Consider the following 24,902-nt stretch of genomic DNA (forward strand, 5'->3'; position numbering starts at 1 on the left):
CCAAAAGCAAGGAACACATCAATGAGTTTCTACTGTAGGTGCTGTTTGCAAGTTCGAATATTTTTCTAAAACGTACTGCTTGAAAAGTTCACTTTGTTCACTGTGCACGATGGAACATGAAAGTGTACAGTCGAACCCGACTATATCGAACCCGTTTACATCGAATTATTCTATATATCGAACAATTTCTGGCCACGGTATAGTTACAATGAGTATATATAGCAAAAATTACGCTTACATCGAACAAATATTGCAGTGACTCCCGATATATCGAACATCAAGCCGCGGAAAAGTGCCCCCAGAAGTTGGCTTTCCCTCGCGGTAGCGGGGAAACCCGGCGGCGCGGCTCCATCCAACCGCTCTCCCTACCGTGACCGCGCTGCCTCGGGCTGTTCCGGCGAGCCGTCGACACTCCCCGTGTCGCGCATAATGGAGTCTATTAGGCCACCATCCTCCCTCTTTTTCTATCATCTTTCACTTGCCACCCCCTCTCCCCTGACGACGCTTCGCCGTGCTCCCACACGGGTTGCAGAATCAAGCGTCCTTCCTTTGTTTAGATCACTATCTAGCGACACTCCCCAGCAAAAGATGATCCTGGCCCGCCTACAGCGCTTGCTCAGACAGCCAATCAGAAGCTCTTGTGCTCTCTTCGTGCAAGATGGCGAAAGTGCGAGTTGTCTGGCTGCTTCTCTGGTTTATCGTGTTTGCGCCTTGTGGGCCTTCTCCCGCAGTGTTGCCGTGATGAAGCGGCAGAATTCGCCTTTCGTCGTGAAGCTCGAAATCATAAATCGCGTCGAACGCGATGAGAAGTTGGATGTCCCCGCAGCGTGCAAGATTCCGAGGAGCACTCTCGGCGCGATTAGGGCTAAAGTGGCCAGACTCGCAACCCGGTGCCCATGGCGCCCGACGCATACGCACAGCCGTGTACGAGGGGTTCTTCATACGTGCCGGTTTCCGCGTGCTCGGTGAGGACTGTAAATTCTGATGAATGCGACGAAACCGTTGCCGGTGTTGCCGAAGTTTGGAGCGAGCTGTCAAAATTTCCGGGACATTCGAATCAACGGTGGACGAGTTTGTGAGTGCAGATTTTGGTGTCGCGACCACGGTAGAGCCCGGAAACGAAGACTACATCGCCGACATCGTACCGAGCACAAATGACAGTAGGCACATTGAGGAACGCAACTACGGTCCTTTGCCCATATCCTCCGAAGTGATTGGTGCACTCGCATTAGTCCGGCGCTTCTGCGCGAATGCGGAAGGTTGCGGCCTCAGCTGCTCCAACTCCTTAGACAACGTGGGGAAGTGCGTGCGTCGCAGGCAGCGAAATTGCCCAAGGAGAAGAAAATGCAGGACTAATTTATGCCAAACTAAGCTAGTTTCGTTAATAAAGTGATTTTATAAATGGTATGTGCTTTTATGACATCCAATTATTTAGCAGGCTTATATCGAATTATGCTCTATATCGAACTGATAGGCGTTTTTTTGCGAGTTCGATATAGCCGGGTTTGACTGTACTCCAAGCAAAGTTTATTTCTTATGTGTCCGCAATGCCGGATAATATTAAGGCATGTCCACGATAGTGGCATAGCAACTCGCCTCACGCTGTTCACGAGTCGCCAGCCAACGACAGTTTTGCTCACGAACAGAGAGATCTCCGTGCCGTGCAGAAGGTGGGGCCGGAACCCATTTCTGGAAGGAGCCGCACGGCAATGCGGGCATTCAGTGGCAGAGGCTGACGTTGCCGGCAGCCCTCACCGCCACTGATCACTTGCTGCCGATGTCGCTAGGCCTTCCCAGTTCTCGGTGATCCGTGGCCGACGGGTCCTTCTAGCAAAATGCCGACGCTCACAAGACGTAACACTATGTTACCATGGTCGCCGCTTTACCCTTTTCTCCCAGTAATTTCACACAAAGAAGACGATACGTTGATATTTGCGGCACCGTCGGCTGGAATCCAAGCACAGCCGAGCCAGTTAGCTGCGCACCGCCTGTAACTCTGCACTGCCACCGAACGTGACTTGTACGAGAACTCTTGTTGCTGCTAAACGTTTGACACGTTTGCCTTTTGTAAAATTAACAGTTTCTGTGTTGCTTTATTCTAACGGACATTAATTTGCCTGGTATAGAAGCTGTAGCATATGTTGGTGTCATTGGGGGGACACTCTGCTGCAGCATCGTTGCACTGTTTCCGCGGTGACACGTAGTGCACACTGTTGTGAGACTACTGTACTAGCATGCAAATAACGCGACTGCGAATATAACCTGACGGCTTTACTTTCGGTCTCTACAAAAATGAGGAAAATATATTACGATTATAATGCAAAGTGATGTAACAGCAAAGAAAAGGTGGATGCCTGCAGGGCTTTACTTATCGTTGAAGCCATCAGAAAATAATAGGAAATAAGTGCATGCACAATTACTCGCTGTCACTGCTCACTTCTTTGTCACCCGTAGCAAGAACTGTGTCGTCGTTCGTGCCGTCAAGATTATTGGATAGGCAGCACTTCAGGTATGTCCGCGGCACTATCATAGCTGGCAAAGCCTCCGACGCATTGCTGATCCAGGGCATGGCTTCGTAGACTGACGCTCACTTGATGCGACCTAATGGCATCAATGGCAGTTGATGATTGTTGTCTTCAAGCCACTGCTTGTATTCCTTTCGAACAAGATCTTTGAACAGCTTGTTTATACAGATGTCCAAATGCTGTAGCTGCGATGTGGTGCCTCCGGAAATAGCAGTGAGGTCATTGTTGGCCCGAGTGAGCGCGACCTTCACCTCACAGGTCAGGTGACCTTTGTATGCGTCCAGCGTGAGCATTGTCAGAATCTTGGAAGTGCGCGCTTGGACGTTTTCCCCATGCAGCACGGAGCCACTCGATCATCGTGGTGCTGTCGATCCAACCTTTGTCCTTGCATCTGATGCGCATTCAGGGCAGGAAAGTTTTGTTTTTGTGGAGAGTCTCTCCTCTTAATTGTGGGAGATACGGGTTTCTCCTCCTCCGTACTCTTGGGACAAAGGAACGACAACACAGTAGTGCAAACAATCACAAGGGCATTTATTGCACCTTTCATAGATCCATGCCTGCTAGCCGAGTGGCTATCCACAAAACATGCCGATGGGCGCGCGACAAATCTAGAAGTCCGACTCACCGCGAGCGAGCGAATATGTTCGCCCCATGCTGGATCCCAACGCCTGGTCGTTCGCGTGTTCGGTCACGCCAACGGAGGCGCGCTCGAAGGCCGCCACGCGAGGCGGTCTCGCAGAAGCATGGGTCGCCGCGCGCGCGTGGGACGTCCACCCGTGCGCCCGACCCGCCGGGAAAGAGGGTCGCTCCACCCGCGGCACGGCACGTCCGTGCTGCTTGCTGTCTCCAACCCAAGAGAGCCAAGCGCCTTCCCTTTCGGCGCCCGAGTAACCCCGCCGCGACAGTCGCGCCATCTCTCGCACCGCGCTTGTACCACGCCGCGGGCGCCAGGCCACGCGAGCCGTGCGGGAAAACAGCATATCAGGGGATGCGCTATGCGGGAAAAACATCAGGGGACGCGCGAGAGTCGCGCATCCCCACATCCCCCCAACCTTAAATCACTTCTTATTCCGGCGAAACATGTCACACGGTCTAACATTAACCCGTGCTTCGCGAACAAGGTGGTACATGCAACAGTGGCCGCGCCGGGGAAATGTCCACACGCTGTCCGTAACATGCGAGCCGACTGTCCTTGGGGTACACCGCTGGCGTCCGCCGGTCACAGCAGCAGCTTTGCAGACTCGACGGCATCATTCCAGGCCAGGACTCCGGAGACGACGACGCAGTAGTCGGTACGAGCAAGCGTCGCTCGCGCCGACGCGCCCTGCTGGCAAGAGCCGCCGTAGCTGTCGGTGACCGCTGGCTCCTTTGTCCGCCGCCGAGGGTTGTGAGCTGGATGCAGGAGGCCGCCGAAGTCGCTGCGCCGAACTGGCCACAGCATCACCATCGCCCGGGGTGACTCGATCGTAGTCCGGGGCAGCAGCGCAGACGATGTGCAGGTGACGGCAAACCAGGGGTGACTCCAATCACGCTGCATAAACTCAACACACTCGGCAAACACTACAGTAGTGCAAGGGAGAGGAATTCTGCATGCGCATCGCCCATGTGGTACGATGTTCAACTCGGCTAGCAAAAGATCGGGCAGCTACTCAGATGCTAAGTTCACGTGAACGAAGCTCGCTTTCTCGAGTCGAACGAGTAATTTCAATTCGTGCGAGGCTAACTAGAATGAGGGAAGCAACTTGCAACACCTCAACGCCACGGTCCACCAGGTTGTGTCCCTCCACGTGCGACAGGCAGCTTCGTAAAGCCTTAGGCCTAAAGCGTCGCTACCCTGACAACAACCGGCATCCAAAAACAACACTCAAAATGAGCGCAAAACAGGCAGCCGCGAGGAGACGTTAGCTCTGTGAGGTGGTCCTACTCCGCTCGGTGCACACAGCATCCGAGTTGACGGCGCCCACCGTCCCAGACGGTGTCGGAGCGCCCGGTGCCAGGCCGCAATACCAGTCAGCCCGTCGTGGCACCCGTGGCCCGCGGCCACCCGGCTCCCAGAGCCGCGACTTCATCCGAGTCAAAGAGATAGAAGAAGCTATTTACATAAGAAATTCGGACCACCCACGAGGCTTCCGTACTCACTCGCTTCAGGCTTGCCACTGCTCCGCGGGCACTCAGCCTCGCTCTCCCAGGATGAAGACCCCGTGGCTCTCGTACCGACGAATGTCATTAAAAAAAAACACTTGCGAAAAAGGCTTAGCATGCTGATAAGTTCAAACACACTACAGCCACCGTCGCCTCGCTCAAGAAAGCACGCCGCCGACGCTAGCGATCAAAATCCACGCTAGGCCTACGCTTCGGTTCAAACAAAGGTCTTGAACGAAGCAACACTTAAAATTATCGTCCGATGCCCCAAGAGGTCCACGTTGGGCAGCCAGATGTGGGAGATACGGGTTTCTCCTCCTCCGTACTCTTGGGACAAAGGAACGACAACACAGTAGTGCAAACAATCACAAGGGCATTTATTGCACCTTTCATAGATCCATGCCTGCTAGCCGAGTGGCTATCCACAAAACATGCCGATGGGCGCGCGACAAATCTAGAAGTCCGACTCACCGCGAGCGAGCGAATATGTTCGCCCCATGCTGGATCCCAACGCCTGGTCGTTCGCGTGTTCGGTCACGCCAACGGAGGCGCGCTCGAAGGCCGCCACGCGAGGCGGTCTCGCAGAAGCATGGGTCGCCGCGCGCGCGTGGGACGTCCACCCGTGCGCCCGACCCGCCGGGAAAGAGGTCGCTCCACCCGCGGCACGGCACGTCCGTGCTGCTTGCTGTCTCCAACCCAAGAGAGCCAAGCGCCTTCCCTTTCGGCGCCCGAGTAACCCCGCCGCGACAGTCGCGCCATCTCTCGCACCGCGCTTGTACCACGCCGCGGGCGCCAGGCCACGCGAGCCGTGCGGGAAAACAGCATATCAGGGGATGCGCTATGCGGGAAAAACATCAGGGGACGCGCGAGAGTCGCGCATCCCCACATAATATAAGGAATGACGGCAGCCGACGCCCGTTTACCGTGCATGGCAACATTACCATTACTCAGGACCTCTCGTTGCCCGTTGAGCAAACAAGTACCTCCTTGGTACCACGTTTATCAACAATGTAGCCGGCCAGATGTCCAAACAGGTTGGTGTCTCATCCGCATTTCCTATCTGGCCTTTGGGGTAGTTGCGATCCCTGTGCATCTTGATAACATAGCTTTGAAACTCCATTAGTTTTTCCTTGTACTTGGCCAGAAGCTTTTGGCCGATCGAAGTCCTTCGGCGAAATCCAGTGCGACGCATAAACTTCAGCACTCAAGAGCATCTGGCCTCAAATGTGTTGCGAGCCATGTCGGCCTCATGTGCAAGCTCTCTTGCTTTGAGCTGTACAAATTCAGCATGCACTGGCAGAAACTGGCCACGACGTTTGCCGATGAATCCTGCCAGTTCTTTCTCGATTGTTGGGTAGTGGCCATTCTTGCATCCACGAAATGCTTTTCAAGTACAGTCGTACCCACTTATAACGATACCGGTTTTAACAATATATCGATTATAACAATAAGAAACTGCTGCACCGTCGACATTTGTATGTTTTGCATGGTGAAATAACCCGGTTACTACAATGCCCCGATGCCGCATTATCGGTTATAGCGATGAAGTATGGCTGCTGCGTGTCCGAGCCGAACGGTAGTGGAATGTGAAATCCTTGAAAAGAAAGAAAGAAAACGAGAAATTCGAGCCGCTCCACGATAGGCCGCTGCTCCAACAGCCTCCGCGCCGCTCTCTCCCGTCACCCTTCCACCCCTCCAAACACGAATGGGCTGCACCCATAGCTGCACGTCGCCCCACCCTCCGAAACACAAATGGACCGCACCAACTATGCCACAAGCAGATTGCTCGCATGTTGCTCACTGGCTCCTCATTCAGTGCAATTCTGAGAACAGCTTAATCGCTCACGTTTGTTTTTGTTGGTTGTGTCGAAGTCATTCCTGGCCATGCAGTTTGTCAACTTCGCTCGACTCGCCACTGAAACAGAAGATGGCTGATCCGCCTGCCGATCATTGGCAATGCACGACATTGCCGGCGAAAAGAAAGCGCACAGCTATAGATTTGGAAACTAAGTGCTTCTAACCGATGAGACAATCGTCGCGAATGTGCTTTCATCGGATAGCGACAGCGACAATGGCAGCGATGACGCGGTAGGGCAGGTTGCCCCAACGTTGTCCTTACAGGAAGCCCGGCATGATTCAGTCCCTCCGGGGCTTCATTTTCACGAGGAACCTTTTGCTGCGTTATGTGGAGCACTTGGATGCCTTGGAGAAGGATGTCGGCAAGCTTCGCGTACAGCATGCATAGCTGATGGACATAGACTTCTCTTGTGCAAGGCAGTGAGATGTACATGGTGAGATGCTTGTGGCAATCTCTCCTCAGTGTTTGTTCTGGATTTCTCAAGCTGACAGGCTGCCGCGGCAGCCTTCTCGCAATATTTAAAAGGCCCCTTTTGGGACCACCAATGCGATGCCTCGGCAGTGCTCGCATATCGCTTGTCACCCCTGATACCTCTTTGCAGTTGTTATAGCAGTGCCATTCTTTAACGCCAACTGCCGCGGCTTGTTACAAGTAATCGGAGCACCCTTAAAGCAGTTAAATGAGTGAACACAATCAGCAGCCGGGTGGAGGAAGGTGGTGGGGAGGGGCACTGGCCTCCCTGCCTATATAGTTTTCTCATATCAGCTCTGCCGTCCCCTCATTTTAATTTTTTTGTGCAACCTGGTTATAAAAATTATCAGTCATAACAATGGAATTTTCGTGGCACTCGAATGTTGTTACAAGTGGGTTCGACTGTATGTGCGGCTTGAAAGGCACGATCCCAGTCCGTCCTCCAGGCTCGAATTGTAGATTCACTCAGTCCAAAATGCCACGCCGCATTTGAATTTCCTCCGTCTTCGGGCTACAGGACCGCCTGTTTCTTAAAAGAGGCGGTACACTAAGCGCTGTTGATTGTAGTGGCTCAGGGAGTTACGCAATGCGGAAACGTGAGCACGACGAAAGCACAATGAAGAGCGAGGCTGTTCTGGATAGTTTTCATGCACGGTTTCGTGTGACCGCCCCAGCGCAATGCGATGGTCGCAGCATGGTCTAGCAGTGTGTGCGGCGACTGCAATGCACACGGACATTGGCACCGCAGTGCCATCCTACATGCGATCACTGCAGTTTTAAGGTGCAGGTCAGAAAAAACTGCGCTATATTGGGTCACAGACCCGAAAATAGCGCGAGGCACGTTGTAAGGATGAAAATTTTTGAAGACAGAAAATAAAGCTCGCATTATATTGTGGTCAGGAACCCGAATGTAGCGCGGGGCGCATTTTGACTGGGAAAATTTCGAGGAAAAAAAGGAACACTACATTTGTGCAAATACGGTATGGTTAACAGTGTTATTTGCCTCCTTTTTTTTTTCTGTCAACAGGCACTAGGTGCCGTTGGAAATGCGGCGGGCGCTTATGCTAGAGGGCACTAGCATTACTTCTAGCATTCCCAGGAAATTGCCGGCTGTATATATTCTTCCACTGAAACCAGGTTCGCTGTCATTCCCATTTTGACTTTCAATAAAATTAAATGTGTACAGCTATTTCGCTCAACAAGCCGTTGAAGTAGTTCAAACGGTGTGCGACTGGATGTGAAAGGGCCATGTTCACCCGGCTCACCTGCCCTACCTAAATCCAGCGTCGCCATCGGTAATGGTTTGAAGAGGTGATAGAGCTATAGAAATATATTACAGCCTTACTGGTTGAAGGCATCCGTGCTTTTTTTTATGGATTTCGTGCTTACCCTATCGTACCACCGCCAGCCATTTTCTTTTGTTTGTATGGTTAAAAAAATGTGCGCAATGTCCACGAGGGGGCGCTGACAGTGCATTTGAAACTCCAGCACTGGTTCCACGTGGTTCCTATGCATGGAATCAACTCGGTTTACTGTTTGTCTCTGAGGTGAACTGACTTTGGTTGCCAAGGACCCAATTGAACAAATTAAAACCTGGAGAGGAAGGCAAGAAAAGCTTGACATTTATAAAGGGAATTGGGTGCTTGAAGTTGTACATTTGCTTCAGTAAGGATACTTAAGTACCGTTTGTTGTTTCATTGTGCAATTTTGTAAAGAACAGATCTGGTCACCAGCCCATCCTAAGGTGTAGCGGAGATAGTTACGTAAGCCAATTTGTTATGTGTGGGATGTTGCACACAGCTAGAGGTGCACAATACCTCCTCCGCTTCCCCATTGCTGCACCGTATTGATCGTCTCATTTCTTCAAATCCACTGGACCACTTTCCTTCAATTCTTTTGCACCGCCCTCAGCATAAATTTCCTCCAACGACACTGTACAAATTGACAGCTCTGTAGATTATGTAATCTACACAGATGATACTAGTCTATTTTCTTCTGGTGAAATGGCTGATGACCTCATCGTGTCTGCAAATGAAGGGCTAAATAAAATATATGCATGGACTATAGCAAATTCACTACACATTAACTGCTCTAATACCAAGGCTCTACTGTTCCGTACGAAATCCAAATTATACGAAACGACTCTCAAGCTAACCCTTAATAATAACAAAATTGAACTTTCCCAAACTGTTAAAACTCTCGGTGTTCTCTTCCATGAACATATGGCATGGAATCACCGTACAGAACACATAAGCCATAAACTTTGCAGAGTTTTAGGTGCGTTGCGTCGGTGTCACGATATAGCGCCTGTAAAACAAGAACTATTTTTATATAATGCTCTTTTTTTTTGTAATTTAGACTATTGTCATCTGGTTTGGTCCACAGGCTCTAAAGCGTCATTAAATAATCTGGTCGTGCTGTAAAAAAGGTGCCCTGAAGTGTATTGAAGGTGTAACGCATAACGCACACACTGCTTCATTATTTATAAAGTATAGAATTTTAAGAGTGAACAGTTATTACGAATACAAGCTCTTGTCAACTTTTAAATCAGAAATACGCAGAGGAAGTACCCTCTTACAAACGTTGGCCGATTTGCAACCAAATCCGGCCGGTTGCCTCACCCGACATACAGAGAATTCGCATGTGCCATGTCCTCGTACTAGTTACGGACTGCAAACATTACATTTCTGCCTTCCAAGTTTACTGAACAAATGTAAATTAACAATTGAAAGTTTACGTAATTTGTCCAATGCTGATATACTACATAGAATGTCCTGTTCATGTAATATTAGGTCACTTTTGGGATGGTTAATTAATGTCATGCAATTATCTATTGCTTTGTTGTTTAATGCTTTTTTTTATATATTTCAGAGTGTTATCTCGTGCTTTGCTGTGACGGGCCACATGTGTGTTCCTTTCATATTGTCGCTCTCCGCTGCCTGTGATTTTGTTGTTTTCCGGGTGATGGGGCCAGTCAAGCTGTTAAATGCAGCTTTTTTCCCATCACAACTAACCATATCCATGTGCACTTTTATGTACCTGCCATGTGGTTGAATAAATTCAAACTTAAACACATGCCTTCGGTCCAGCGGCACATTGATGGGAGGATTGAATTGTCAAAAAAAGAAGCTAGCACTTTAAAAACTGTGCAGGTACAACTTGGGTTAAAGCCAGGTTAAGGGAAGCATTCAGCCTCTCGTTACTCTGACCGGGTGCCCTCTCTCACTGTGCTCTTTCTTCATGGCTGATCTATGCATCATTTGCACGATGGGCCACTTCTTCTGCATCTCCTCCGCAGCAGCACCAAGTTCTCGCCATGGAGAAAGCTGCCGCGGGCACAGGTGGTCTCGATTTGAAAAGCAAATTGTTGCTTATAAATGTGAAGTGTGTGTCGATAGTCTCAAAGGGGCACTAGCTGCTGCGGGGGAAGGAGAGGGGTGAGGTTGACAGTTATTTGTTCCATGCCTGGTATTAGAGGCCTGATGGGAAGACTGTCTGGCTACTGTACTGAGGCACCATGGTTCAAATCTCACCACCACATAATTCTTTTTGTTAAAGAGCTTCCAAACAAGGCTGTGTCAGACTTGTGTCATTGCCATCTGTGTTTTATGCTGGAAATTCTAGAAAGAAAGTTTGGCCTTTTTGCAATGCTAATTGCAAATGAAGCTTTTCAACTAAATCTGGGAGCTGGAGTCTTGAGGAAATAAGCTGCTAACCTGAACCTGACTTGGTGTTTCTTTTCTAGCCTCACCTTTAAGCATGTTTTTTTTTTATCATCTGGCTGAAGCTTGAACCCTTACGTTTTACAGGATGTCATTGGCCGAGAGAACAAGGCTACTTCCACAGCTGAAGATGCCGGAACACCTGCGTCGCTTAAAGAAGCATTCTGGACAATCACTTCTGTCTGACCAGCTGTACGCGAGCTGGTTGCTAAGCAGCCGCGTAACACATTTAGGTTGAGTAATGAAAACCTGCCGCAACAAGCGCCACAACCCCTTGCATTGCTCCATGGCAGTTGCACCAGTTGAAAACACTCAGCGTGTAAAGATTGCATCAGAAAGAAGCGGTCTGCAACAACAGGCAGCCATGTGGTAGGACATGATGGTCATTACATCCGAAGGAAGCTGACTGCAAGGACAGCATTGCCTCTGAATTGAAGCCGATTGCAAGATAAGACTGTCAGCTGCAACGACAGGACAGTCAGCCTTGCATCTGCTGGAAGCTGACTGTAATGACAGCACTGTAAACACTGCATTTGAAGCAAGGCGACGGCAACGACAAGGCAGCTGTGACTGCAGTCACTGAAGGTGAGGACAGTGTGTGTGTGTGTGCGCATGGTCCGGACTCCGGTTGCAGTCACTCTGCAATGTTGATAAATGAGAGACGGTTGGCACTGACTTTCCACACAACGAAAAATGCACGTGGCCACCGCGCCTTCTGGAAACAGTGTGAGCAGCCTACGACGACGTCATTTGTCTAGTCTTGTTTAGCCCCCTTTTTCCCTTCAACGTCTTGAAGGGCCCTCCCTCTTCATGTTATGCTGCGAGAACCTGTCGTTTTGCCTTGGAACCCCCCCCCCTCCTGCCTCCCTCCTTGTTCCCTTTTTTAGAGTGTGTTATATATATATATACTTCTCGCAAGTTGTTGTATTTTTTAGTTGCCCGAGAGTTTTCTTTTATATAGTTCCCCAGAGTCATTCGTATATTCGTGGAATGAGTATAGAGAAATATGCGACAAGGTTGTGAATGCTTACTCCACAGAATGCACCCATAACAGTGTTGTCTCCCCCTTCCCAGTGTTCCCCCTAGCACTTTGTTGACAGGAATGTCGTCCTCTCATCATAATCATCGGCTAAGTTTAGCTTGGTTGTTGCAGCAATAAGGCATAAAATGAGTGGGCGTCTGCTCGGCGTCTGCTGGCCGTCTGCGCGACATCTGCTCGACGTTGCACAGGCTCGAAGTTCTTTCTTACTGCACACAATGACGACAGCGCTTCCATTTGTAGTCAGGTTACTGCTCATAGAATCAAAAGAAAACCACTCACAAAGAACGAAGGAGTTTCACAATTAACGTAGAAGATTTTCTATGATGCTAGTAGTTTTTTATACCAGTCTTTCATATTGTCTCCGAATTGCGGCAACTCCTGTGACCAGCATTGTCGTCTTCTTTTGCACGGTGCAAGCATGCATGGAAGTGCAAGAATTTTCTGTAGTTGTGTCCATATCTATGCTGCAACAGCTGCATATGGACGTGATAAGTTAAAACTCTTGTTAGCTGTGTTTTTGGCATTCATAATAGGCCCTTTTCAGAACTGTTGATTTGGCTTTCTTGCATAGCTGGATGCCCTAAATGTGGCTATGATTCCTGTAATTAAAAACGCCATCGAAGTGTTAAAAGGCATGTTTTTAACTGCATTGCAAACAAATATTTCACAAAGCAAATTGCAGTAGCAGCAGATGTGTACGCAGCATAAACAATATGTTGACTGCTTTGTTTAGGGCACAAGGCGTTGCAGTAAAGTTCTCCTGCTGTTTGTGAAAAAATACCATCAGCCTGTTTCACATAGTGGGGAAGTGGCCATTCCTGCACTGCCTTTTGGAAAATGTGGAAGCACAGCATTGGTTGGAATGGTGGTTTTATGGCTCTTTCATATTTTTTTCTGTGTGTGTACGTCTGTTAAGTCTTTTCCATGCCAAAAGAAATGGCATTGAAATTTATATCAGGAAAATTGTTAGTATGTAGCAATTACTTATCCCTGCTAAACAACATCACTCTATTTAGTTCCAGAAGTGGCTTCTTAAAGAAAATTTCCGAGAGTACTTCTGGCATGCAAGCCAAAAAAACATTTAAATATCTTGATCTGGTTGTAGTGCCACTGGCTTTCTTTGCACAACTGCAAAGTTCACTTTTAGGAAAGCCTGCACCGCGTCATTCAGGGAAGAACAAAGTTGAAAGTTGGCGTTGATGCACATTTATCTCGTAGAAGGGCTGAGCTTTGACATCGGCAAATGCATTCCCAGTCAGCAAAGGGCAGCAATAAGCAGTTACACAAAAAGTTATTTAGAACCATAAAGACATTTTGTGGTAATAGGTATGAACTATAAAGATATTTGAGGCTCATTCTCATCACTGGCACACGCTGTGAGCTGTACATCGACCTGTGACAAGCTCCAAGTCGTCAGCCCTGTTGTATTTTTGCAGATGCATAACTCGCGCCTGCATGTAACCCATGACCATTATTACAGCCTTGGACAAAGGCAAGGAAAATGGAGAAGAAACGCGTACTCATACGCCCACTTCACAGCAGTTCACCCTGAATTGCCACGGAGCCACATTTTAAAGTAAAGTTTGCGTATAGGAGACACTCCAATTTTCTACTGGCACTTATTGATTTTTCAACATGGCTAGCATGCACAAAAATTTGGCTTATTGGGTCAACACGTCGTAGTCAGTAGGACTCATCCGCATCATGGGAAAGGCTTGGCAGTGCTAAAATGTCAGCGCGGACCATTTCTTCCATGTTGAATAGCCTTGCCGGGCTAGAAAGCTGACTTGAAGTTTCTGAAAAGGGTCTGTTTGGTGCCTAACGTTAAGCAAATTTTTTATGAATTTTTTTTTCTTGTAGCATATACTTTGGCAAAGATTAGTATGACTGTGGCATCACTGTTAATATCTTTATGGTTGTTTGAATGGAATCTAAAGTGAGCAGCCCTGTGTGCTTTTAACTATATGCTATGCAGTCTGCTTTTCCTGCAGGGTCCATGGTTAAAAGCAATGTAGCAACAGAGAGTTGTAGATGACATGAAATCTGGTCCTGGTACAGTGCAAGTCATGTCCATAGTGTGTGCCGTATTGTGACTGGAATTCCATTGCTCTCTTGTGACATCTCTGACTGACCATTCCCAAGCACTTCGGCATTATTTCTCTAGTTTTGTGAGGCAGCAACTAGGTTTTATTACAGGACGATGCTTGTTTCTATTATAAGTAAAAATTCATTGGGACGTTAACAAAAACGTCCTGGGGAGCTGGGGCCAACAGTGTAACCACTTTGCCTGATGGGGCCTTAGGCTGCTGAGGCGTAATCGTACGATTGAACTGAACAATACAATTTCCGGACACGGTAGTGTGAGGCGGATGCCTCATAGTTACAAGGATAGTGACCAACAGTACAAGCACAAGTTGCTGTCGTTAGCGTAATGTGAAAAATATAGTTACATTACATGGTCTAGATGGGCAATATAATTTTTAAGTAGCTTTTCTTCATGAGACAAAATAACAGCAATAAGAAAAGTAAACTGACAGGTGCACCAAGTTGAGCAGGTTGGTAAAGTGGCATGGAAATTGAAAAAGCGCTCAAAATAGACGAGGACCAAAGAAAAGTGTCCATAAATAAAATAACAGCGCATGTTACGTCTACCTTTTCTTTGTCCTCATCTTTCTCGAGTGCTGTTTAATAATCGCTATGCAAGAACAGTACCAACCATAACCGTAACTGAAAAAATAAAGGTAACTGTAAAAAAACACAAGGAAAAGGAAAGAGGACAAAAAGACAACTTGCCCCAGTTTGAAGCTGAACCCACATCTTCTACATAACATGTGAAGCGAGTCCATATGCAAGCACGTATTTTGTAAAAACATTCATGGAAGCCTTTAGCTGGTAATAAGCATGAAAAAGGAAGCATCCTGGACCAAATGAAATGCGGAGAATAACAAAACAAAGTAAGAGCCAATTATCAGTGTTAGAGTCTGCTTATCTTGGAAATGTAGCTGTCTCGCATTACTGTGTGGTCCTACCGGCATGCTTTGAAGTGGCCAGTCAAAGATACCATTAAAAATTCACTGTTGCTGGCAGCTCTGGTGCTACCTGGTACAGGGAAACATATTGTGCTGTACATTCCTACTTTCTTGCTCACTTTTTTTTTTTTGGCTTGTGATTATGAGCATACAGTGCTTGCTTGTCAAGTGGCAGCCACCCTAACCTTGTTTACTTCTGGTCTGTATGGTGCGGCTGTTAGGGAGCTGTTATGCTAGGTACCTGCGCCGGCATTACTGGTAGTCTTTATAAACATGGTGTCAGCCAGGTCAGTCGGTAGTCGTGCACGCAAGCCTGTCGGACACACAACCGAAATTTTCGGCATGGACGAATTTTCGTTGAACTTCGGAATCCACAGTTGTCGTACTGACTGAAGTTTCTGCGGTGAGATGTTTATCGACGTGACGACAGAAGGATATGATGTTAGACAACGTACCGATCGTGTCGAAGAGAGCCGACTGCCGTTGCGACAGTCAATTCTGTGGTTGGCTCGATGTCCTGTCGCTTTGTAAGGACAGTTCTGTCGTAGTAGAAAACTGTCGCTGCAGGATATCCAGCTTACAGTGGAAGCTTCCATCGCATTTTGGGACATTCTGTGTCGTCTTTCTTCAACAGGGTGTGCCTAATCTACAACTTAACATTGGCATTTAAGGCTGAGCCTCACCACAAGTTTCATTCATCACTACGCTAAGACAGCCGTAGCACTGGTCTCGCCGGTCCATCCATCCATTGACGGTTTCGGGGGGTGGTGTGTATCGTACACTGCCAGAAAGAGCTATTTAGGTGTTTATAACTTGACGAAGATAGCAATTATAGGCAAGCATCTGTTACAAAGTAATGAAGGGCACGTAGTCTTGCTTGGCCTGGCTTTTTGAACCCCAAGAGCTCGGGCATAGTCACAAATTGCACTCACAGCTGAGATGTTTGTCAGCAGTATAGAAGAGACGCAAAGGACTGTCGCTTAGTGGCAGATTTCATTTTTTTTTTTCTTTCACGTTTGCATGTGCAACGAAGCTAGGAATATAATTTATTTTGCGAACACGCATACACGCAGTTACATTTGCACCGATTTAGTCGTTCGCATAACTGACTTGGTTGAACAGCGTGCGCATAGTTTGAATTATTATTCTGGTCTCGTCAGTTGTAAAGGTGTTCAGCGTTTCTCATCTTTCATCACCATAGATCTGCGAGTTTGTGCTTTTTTTGTTTTTATGCAGATATGTACACATTGTTATCTTTAGGTGTACAATATGTGATCATAGCGTGTTTGCTAGTGAGCGATGTAGTGCAACCAAAAGGGCTAGAGATGCCACGCTTCGCTACTCTTGTACTCCCGGACACGCAACGATAATCGTTTGAAAAGGAATGTTACCCAGCTGTGTGAATGTTTAAGGTATCTCTAAGCTTTTCACCATTTACTAACCTTTTGCTCAGGGCTCACCTTCGTATGGTCCACCTTACTGTATATGTCAGCAGAAAAGGTCAATTGGGGAAGCAGCTTCCAGAAGTAATGTTGAGGGCTGAAATCTACATTTTCTCTGTACCATTCGTGAATTATTACTCGTAATACTGCTGCCTGTCCCTGTGCTAAATGTGTCAGAAGTCTGTAACTGTCTTAATGTGCAATGGGAGGTGCCAGTGATCTGGCATGTGTTACTCCAAACTTTCTCCAGAATTTGCCTGCAGTCCAGCTTGAATGCCACATTCCAACTAAGAGATCCGTTGCTTTATCCACAGTCCTTGTAAGTGCATGTGCCGCCTGCAGTTGCATGCAAATAGCAAAGTGTGCTCAGTGTGAAAGATCTCTCAACATTCTTAACGGCCTCATACTCTTTTTTTTTTCTTGACCGTACTTGTCATTTGCAAGCTAGCTGTTGTAAGAGCCAAGTGCAGTGCTAGTTTCAATTTGGCCCTGCACTCTGTCTAATGTCATTCTGACTGATGATCTTGGACTAAGTGGAAAACTTAAGCTTTTTTATGTGCACTTGACGGCTGCTTGTAAACGAGAAGGCCGTAGAAGTTCGACACAAGCGAACGGCTGTATTTGTGAAAGCAGATCGACTCGATGGGAGACTTCCTCGACATTGCCGAGCAGAGGGTTAGTGCCGGTCACTATTCGTGTAGTCGCCATACTACGCTGACACACTTCTGCGATTTACAAACCATAAATTTGTAATCGAGGCTTTTAAAAAAATGGCTTTTTTTTTGCGAAGGCAAATTGACTTGCAGCACTTTCTCAACATCACCAAATGGAGGGTTAATTCCTGTCATTATCTATGTACCGCCCCAGCATCGGCAATGTGCTTATGCGATTTAGGAGCCATATTTCGTCAAAACGCACTGGAGAGTGGAGGGTTGCTACTCTAGCGTCATCTCATTGGTGGGTTCCTGCACGCCTGTTAGCAAAGTTCAGTGTCTACTTCTGTCGGAGTAGCACCAATGCTGAGTTTGTGGAAGCAAGACCCTCCAAGTCGCATTGTGATCATGATTACAAGAAATAAGCTGTGCAAAATGTTGACTGAGCGCAAATTTTTACCGTTGTGAATACGTGTGAGCTTTTGCTGCCGAAGTGTGCATCTCCCTACATGTTTCACAGTCTCGTTGGGATTGCAACGCTGTTTCACCTAAGCCTTTCTTGTTCAGAGGACCAAAGCAATGTGGTGATCGGTCGTGTGTGTGCGTTTATCAGCAGAAAAAGGAAAAACACAGCACTTCTTAGGATTAAGAGAGTTCACAGGTAACCCAGGCACGCTTTCCAAGGCTCACTGCTTGTTTGAAACTCGTCAGTGAAATGGAAATATATTTTATGCGGCAGTCCGGTATATATATCCTACAAGTTTCGCTCGGCAATAGCACGTATGTTCTTTCTCTGGAAAGAGCTACTGTCTGAACATGGACATTGAGAAGACGTTTGACTCTCGTTAGGCCATACATGTTCATAAAGCTGACGTATCTGTTTTTCTTTTGTTTCTTTTCTTTTTTAACTGACAGAACAACACAATTTTGCCAGGGAACTGTGAAACAGTATCTTAAAGCTACACTTCTTATAGTGGCTTGGGCTTACATATTCTTACTGGGGCCTGCTTCAGATGTGGATTATCTTTTACATTGGTGCGTAGGCAGCTGATGAGGAAGCCTCGTTACTTTATTTATTTAGCATCATTCCTGTACGCTTGGCATTGCATTTTTAATGTACATTAAAGCATTGAGTTCATGTCTGCAAGAATTTAACAGGCATGTTCTCACAGCCTTCGAGAAGAAACATTTTTTAAAAGTTTGTTCATTTCACTTGGCTTCTAACTTCGTGTGTGTGTGTCTGTGTTGTGCAATCCATCAACACTCTTGCGTTAAGATAGCAGTGGCAAATGTGCTGGCTTTTCAGGCTGTTCTTATAGCTGCCTGCATATCTTTATGCCTTGAGCCATTTTTTAAATAGCATTGAATATGCAGGGTCTATTAGAAGTTAAATATATATACAATATATAATATAAAGTATATCAATGGAGGGGAAGAGAATAATTTTTATGTGGCAGCTTTGCCTGTGCCACTACAAAATTGCTACAAGAGCTTTATAGTTGGGAGTTCAGTTCTATGCCTCAAGCGGCAGCAGTAGTCGAGTCTTGATTTGAGGCAGCGGTCTGTGATAAAAAAGTATGTATACATATATAGCCTGCATCCCAGTGTCCTGGTTGCTGCTATAGTCTAGCTCTTTTTTTTTTCTTCTTCATTTGTCTGTTACAATAGTGCACCCTTTTGCCTAACCGCAAGGTCAACGTCCCTGCGCAGCAAAAACTTCTTCGCGGTAGTGGCAAGCCATCTCTATAGGATGAAAATTACGTGCAGTGCAAGTGATTTCTTTTTAGCAGAATCCCACTTTGCATATAATTGGCTCTACACAAGAATACAGTCCACCGATTCTTTAACAGTACTGCATGAGCGCCCACTGCCTGGCCATTCAGTGCCTTCTAACAGTGCAAAAGTGGCAAGATCAGCAAGAGAGCTTGCTGATCTTGTCGCGTTGCACCGTTAGAAGGCGTTGACTTGCTGGCCTGTCGACGCTCGCGCGGTGCTATTAAAGAATTGGTCAACTGCGCATCAGTGCGTTGCTCGTGTGAAGATGCTGACTCAGCTGCTGCATTGAATAAGCTGCTGTACTATCGTGGATGACTGGAGCACGAATGGGATGGTTCAAGTACATATACAAAAAAAAAGGAGAAAATAATTTTATTGATAGCTTATGTGTCAGGGGTAATTCACTTGCCCTCGTAATACAGTGACATTTTGTTCCCCATCAAAAAGGTAGAGAAGGCTGTAGCTAAAAGCAGCCCCCTAACAGCAGCTTGACAGTCACTGTCAAGGGTGGTACTGTGTCTTTTAGTCCAAGAACAGTACTACAGTTTTACTGTTGAAATTTACATTTTGCCATGTGGTTTTCATTTGCATATATAGTAGCACATGTGGCCGACTACCTGGTGGTGTGCAAGTCAGTGGTTTGTCCAGTCTCTGCTCCAGTACAAAATGAAACTTCATGACGCAAATGTATTGATAACCAGACCACTAAGCACCAAGGCGTAGCCAACACATTCTGAAAAGGTCATGCCGCCATAATAGAGAGTTCTGGCACAGTGACTGCTTACTAGAGTAAACGTTTACAGGACGACTACCATGAGACGTGCAAGTGAACAGCAGTATTGGTGGCGCCAGCTAGCGACACAGTGTTCAACAAAAGCATGCAATTCTTTTATTGCATTGACCAGTGGCATTCCACATATCGATCTACGTAAGCGTGCCAACAGCGACCTAATTCTAACAAAGGTATTTTTGGAACTTGCTTTTGGTAGAAATATTTCGGGCTACACAAAAGGTCTGTGGCATGTTATCGTTGTGTGCAATGTCAGAAGATGGTGCTAGCATCACTGCTGCTCCTGGATAAGGCTTCTGTTATTCCGGTATACTTCTATGTTAGTGTGTTGCCTGTTTGCTAAACTTTTCCAGTGAAGGAACTTTTGCTGCTGTTTGGGGGAACCTGACCTTAAAGTTCATTAAGGGTGTATTTTCAGGTCGTTCTGCGAGAGACTTGTAGGTAGGCTGAATAATGTGAAGTGAGGGGCGGCTCGTGTACATAGTATTTTGTTACAAAACACAGATATGAAGAGATATGTTTAGGTTGTGTATGTATTGGAATTTCTTTTCTCCTGCACATGTTGTAGTGGGAAACAGGACTTCAGATAGTGCAAAAAGTTCTTATAGTGAAAAAATAGTCCCCGGTGTGATGCATTGCCCTATAACGCAGCTGTACTTGTTTTTAGAACAACTGACGCAACGCATTTTACCGTGCACCTTGTTCTGTTCACGTGTAGATTGTACATACAGAGAGGCTTGTTTTATTTGTTATATAGTCTATATGCATAGCTATGCACGTGTTATTTAGTTGTTGCATTTTAACCCACACTTCAAATATTGTTTTTGTTCTTGCTTTTTTTTTCTAGTGCGCAATGTGCCTCGAATAAGCAGGCCACTGTAGAATAGGTCACTCGGTTTTTGGCTGTCGTTCATTTTTCACTTTTTTATGTGTGTGAAGAAGCAACAATGGTCGCAGACAGGTTGTGATCAGGTTTTTCGAGGCCACTTTCGTCGTGCATGGAAGTGTGTTTGCCACCTGCTTCTCGCGGCATGGACGGTTGTTCTCTGTGCAATGCCACCATGTTGGGTTTGTCAACGCAATGCCAAAAATTTGTGAAATCGCAGCTTAGATATCCCGGTTGTGCATTTAAGGATGTGGGCCTGAATTCGCAGAGCAACCTCGCATGGCACAGCACTTCGTAAGAACTTCTTTTGGCGAATAACTTTTTAAGATTAAAAGCCACTGGCCACTGACAAATCGTTCTTGTGAAGTAAAAGCTTTGGGGATTCCGCCCCAACCTGATTATCCTTTATTTTCACCGCTGATCCCAAATGCCTTGTTTAAACTGTTCACCGGATGAACGTTTTTGTAATTTAGGAATTTCTCTCTCTTTTTTTTTCACATGGCCAACAAATTGAAGCCTGCCAAATGTGAGCGCTCTTGTAAATTCGGGTTGTGAACTTGCACACAAGTCATAAATTGTAGCATTGAAGATTTATTATTCTGTGCAAAAACCCAGTTGCTATAAAGTGAAATCAAGTACATATGTAAGCAACATCTACCATGTAAGCACACTCATTGACTCTTGATTGCCTTGGGGTGTTTGTATTCTTGAAAGTGTTTTGAAAATGGTGTGGCACTGGTTTTTAATTGAGATGATTGCTGTGCGCGCGCGTGTGAGCACCGTCTTTCTGCAAGTGTCTGAACGTCATCACTGGTGAGCGAATTGTATTCAGATGCTTTTCTTAGTGTGGAGGCTTGCTATAGTGCAAAATCAATGTGTTTTCGTATTGTACGCGTGTGGCCTTTGGTGTGGTGATTCGACGATCGGTTGTTCATTCGGTTTAGAGCCTAAGCAGCCCGAGGCTAATTATTTAGAGTGGTACTCTCGGCTTGGAGGAGTAATAAAAACACATCTCTAAAGCTTTCCCTACGTCGTCTTGTCTTCACTATACGTGTGGTTCTGTCAGTTTTGTTGCTGGCATAAACCAAGCAGCCATTAAACGAAGCTTTACCGTGGGGGGCTTCTTTCTTGTCGGTGGCAACCTTAGAATTCAGTGCGAGCTCTGCCCATGAAAACCGTACTGGACCTGCTCTCCAGTGGCGTAGAAAGAGGGGGGGAGGGAGGGAGGACACACTTGACACGTGCCCTCCACCCCCCGCACCTCCGAAATTTCTGTGTTAGTATTAGCTTTGCCTCCCCTTTTCCTTCTAGTCAGCTGCGTGCCTCCCCCTCTCGAAAAAGGAAAGATGGTACCACCGCCCCTTTTCAATGCTGATGCTGATATCATCAACATCATCGGTGGTCACGTCATCTCGAAGTTGGCTGCCTGCACCCATGACATCAACAGCGTCTCTGCTTCTTGCTGTTTATCGGTAAAGGAGGATGCCATGTTACAGACTGCAACCCAGCACACAGTCACGCAAGTTTCGGGAACGTTTCCGAATAGCTCATAGTCAGTGACGTAACAATGACATGAAGCGCTGCGCGGCTTTACCGCGAAATTAAAAAAAAAAAAAAGAAGGAAAGCGCAAGAAAACTTTGTCTTCACTTTGTAGTAATGAACTGTTTTCTAATACATCTAAACAGGGTCCTGAAAAAATATATTCGATCATTCAAATTTTATTTAGGACTGCTCTTCAGTGTCATTTTAAAAAGCACTGACGTGACGTTCCTGACGTGTCATTTGTGTGCTTCAAGCGTGGGTCCAAACTCTCTAAACCTGAAAAAAAACAATACGGACAAATGCCAAAACACCCTGAGTGCAGCAAGAGCCATAGTGTTCTAGAATAATAAAGTGAATGGCTATCTTTTGATCATTCAGGCTTGGACAGTTTTCAGATGATCAGTCTTCCACCGCCTATGCAAAGAGCGCGTGCTCCCGGGCAACCGAGTTTCGGTGTGCGCTCGTGGCTTATTATTTAGGGTGTCTGCCAACCGGGAAAATTGGGAATACTCAGGGATTTTGCATAGTCTGGAAATACTCAGGGAAAACTCGGGGCATTTGTGCTTATATCAGGGAAAATTAGCTGTAATTTAATTGAAAGAGAACGAAAGTCGCGCTAATGCTGGCTCGAGAACAGAGAGGAATCGCAACGAATCGTCTTTGACGCCGTGTCGTCGACTGGAGGCGTTTCCAGTGTACAGTCAACGACCGATTTTCCGGACACGCGATTTTTTGAACGTGCCCGATAATTCGGACGGCGGTGTATAAGAACGTCTGAAATTTCGGACGCAGGAACCCTTCGCCGTCCGATTTTTCGGACTTTTTCGGAAACGGCATTAATCAAAACCACCAAAAAACCACTATCGCCGCCATTTTGATTATCTCGCCACCTCGAATCGATGCTCTCGCATGCAAATCCGCTGGCGTAGCCGCCACCGCAGAAACGCTAGGTTGAGCTGCTTCAACGTTCGCTATTAAGCTTCTTGCCGTTCTGTGCCGTGTTTTTCATTCAAAGAATTCGCCGCTATCATCAATTGCACCGGCTCCGCCTTTGTAATCCTCGCGATTGACTTCGAAGCTCGTAAAGCACGCCGCGTTGCATAACGCCGGTTCCCGAAAGTCAGCTTCGCCTCAATATAGAAATGTTAGGCAGCGAAGTATACGCGAAGTATTGCGGTGAAGCTTAAGCGTAAGAAAGAGCAATTGTCACGGGACACAGCAAGTATTCCTAAATTACACGCGCGTGCACCCGCCGTCTCATCACAGTACGAGCACGGACATGCCTAATAAGTGTACTGGCAGGCCTTCAGAGCTTTTTCGGGCGTGTCTGTGGTGCTTTGAGCCCGGGCAGTAAAAGACATGCAATCATTTTTTCGGACGACTCCGCGACCCCCAGGGAGTCCGAAAAATCGGACGTTGACTGTGCATCTGACCAAGAGGATGCTTCAAATGGTCCATGGTACGAACGCGCGGCAGAAAGGACCGACGCATTGAGGATCGAACAGGAAAGGAAGTGTGCCGCCGCTTCTTTGAAGAAGCTTGAGCTCAAAAAACAAAGCGTTGGCTGACGTCGAGGTGCAGGTGTCCCTCATCCAAACAAAAATAAACTATTTGAAGCAGTAAAACGCAACACTGAGGCGTTGTGCGCGGGCTGAGAGTATGTCGGTACAGTTGAGATTGACTTTCAAACTGCTGAGAGAGTATCTCACTTGTGGCAAAGTTCGGGCCTCATATCAATGAGCTTGCTATCAGTTGATGGAAATAGCTCATATTCGAAAATATTTGCTTCTGTATTCATTTCTTTTTATATGTATCTGAAAATTTTCGACTCTATTTGCGATGAAATTTTTTTCGAATATATTTTATTCGCTGTGCATTTTACTAACGCCTCCCTACCGTTTTCTTTTTGACTAAAATGAACGCTACTCCTCACATTCAAATTGGATTAAGTCGTTTTTTTACATGCTTACCGGAGAGTGAGAGCATCGGGCGACATGGTGTCAGCCCGTCTTGACATAAAACACAGTTCTATGTCACTCGGGGAATCCTGCAAAGGCACACAGGGAAAACCTGGAAAACTCGGGGAATTTGGAAATGTCAGCTTGGCAGACACACTGCTACTATAATAAGAACTACTGTAGCTCTTTGAGACGCACCGTCGAACCGCGCGAGAGCTTTGGGGCGTTTGAATGTTTAGATTAGAGTGCCTCGACGAGCGGCCTCCAGTAGTTTAGATGCTGTAGCGGAGAGAGAGTGTGTGATTTTGAAGCGGAAGAGGGAGCGCTTTGGAACGGCAGTCCCTCCTCTTCTCCCGCCTCCCTCTCGCCCCCCCCCCCTCCGCCCTGTAGCGGCTGCAGTAGAGGGCTGCGGTGGCGAAAGAGGAGGATGGCAGTCGCCTTTCCGCGCTGGCACTCGGGCCGCTGGGTACAAGACACGTATGACTAATCGGCTTATGTGTCCACCGTGAGCAAAACTATACGGACCACAGGGTCGCCGAAAAAACCGAATTTCTTAGTAATTAGCGCGCATAAACGGAAACTAACGGGTGCATTAGAAAATCCGTAATGCCAAGTTTGGACTGCAGACGTTGCATTCACAGACACAGGTGAAAATGAGTTTTATCGCGCAATCCCTGGTCCGTATACTATTGCTCACGGGAGTAACGGCCCTGTATGCCTAATTATGCTCGCGGCAACATAGGTGCCTTCAAGCGCATTATTCCTTCAACGAAGCGAAAAACCCGGCAGAAGCCACCTCAGGATGAATGTCGATTGGCGTTACTGCCGATTAGCATTGAAACAGTGTTACGACAGACAGTATTACAACCGCCGATACGCGCCATGCTCAGAGCGTGTATGCAGCTGGTATGCTCTCACGTTTCCCTCTCAGGGAGCCTTAATCTATAGGCACATGCGCTCTAGAGTGCTGTATTAGGATAGCGACACCTGCAAAAGTACTGCAGTTATTTACCAACAAATTTGGCGGACCACCATTTTGGTTCTCAATTCGTCTAGAAGGCGCGT

At 47.0% G+C, this 24,902-nt stretch overlaps 1 protein-coding gene across 1 annotated transcript in view; it reads left to right on the plus strand.

The window, feature by feature from the left end:
- LOC126529199 (ubiquitin carboxyl-terminal hydrolase 43-like) overlaps positions 1–21,361 on the plus strand; it is a 79,930-nt gene extending 58,569 nt beyond the window's left edge. The window contains exon 12 of the mRNA XM_050176796.2: positions 10,806–21,361. Within this exon, the coding sequence (XP_050032753.1) occupies positions 10,806–10,904 (99 nt within the window). The 3' untranslated portion in view covers positions 10,905–21,361. The remainder of the gene's footprint in view (positions 1–10,805) is intronic.
- The last annotated feature ends 3,541 nt before the right edge of the window (positions 21,362–24,902 follow it).

This window comes from Dermacentor andersoni, chromosome 8 (genome assembly GCF_023375885.2).
Source record: "Dermacentor andersoni chromosome 8, qqDerAnde1_hic_scaffold, whole genome shotgun sequence".
In the NCBI taxonomy this organism is placed as follows: Eukaryota; Metazoa; Arthropoda; class Arachnida; order Ixodida; family Ixodidae; genus Dermacentor; species Dermacentor andersoni.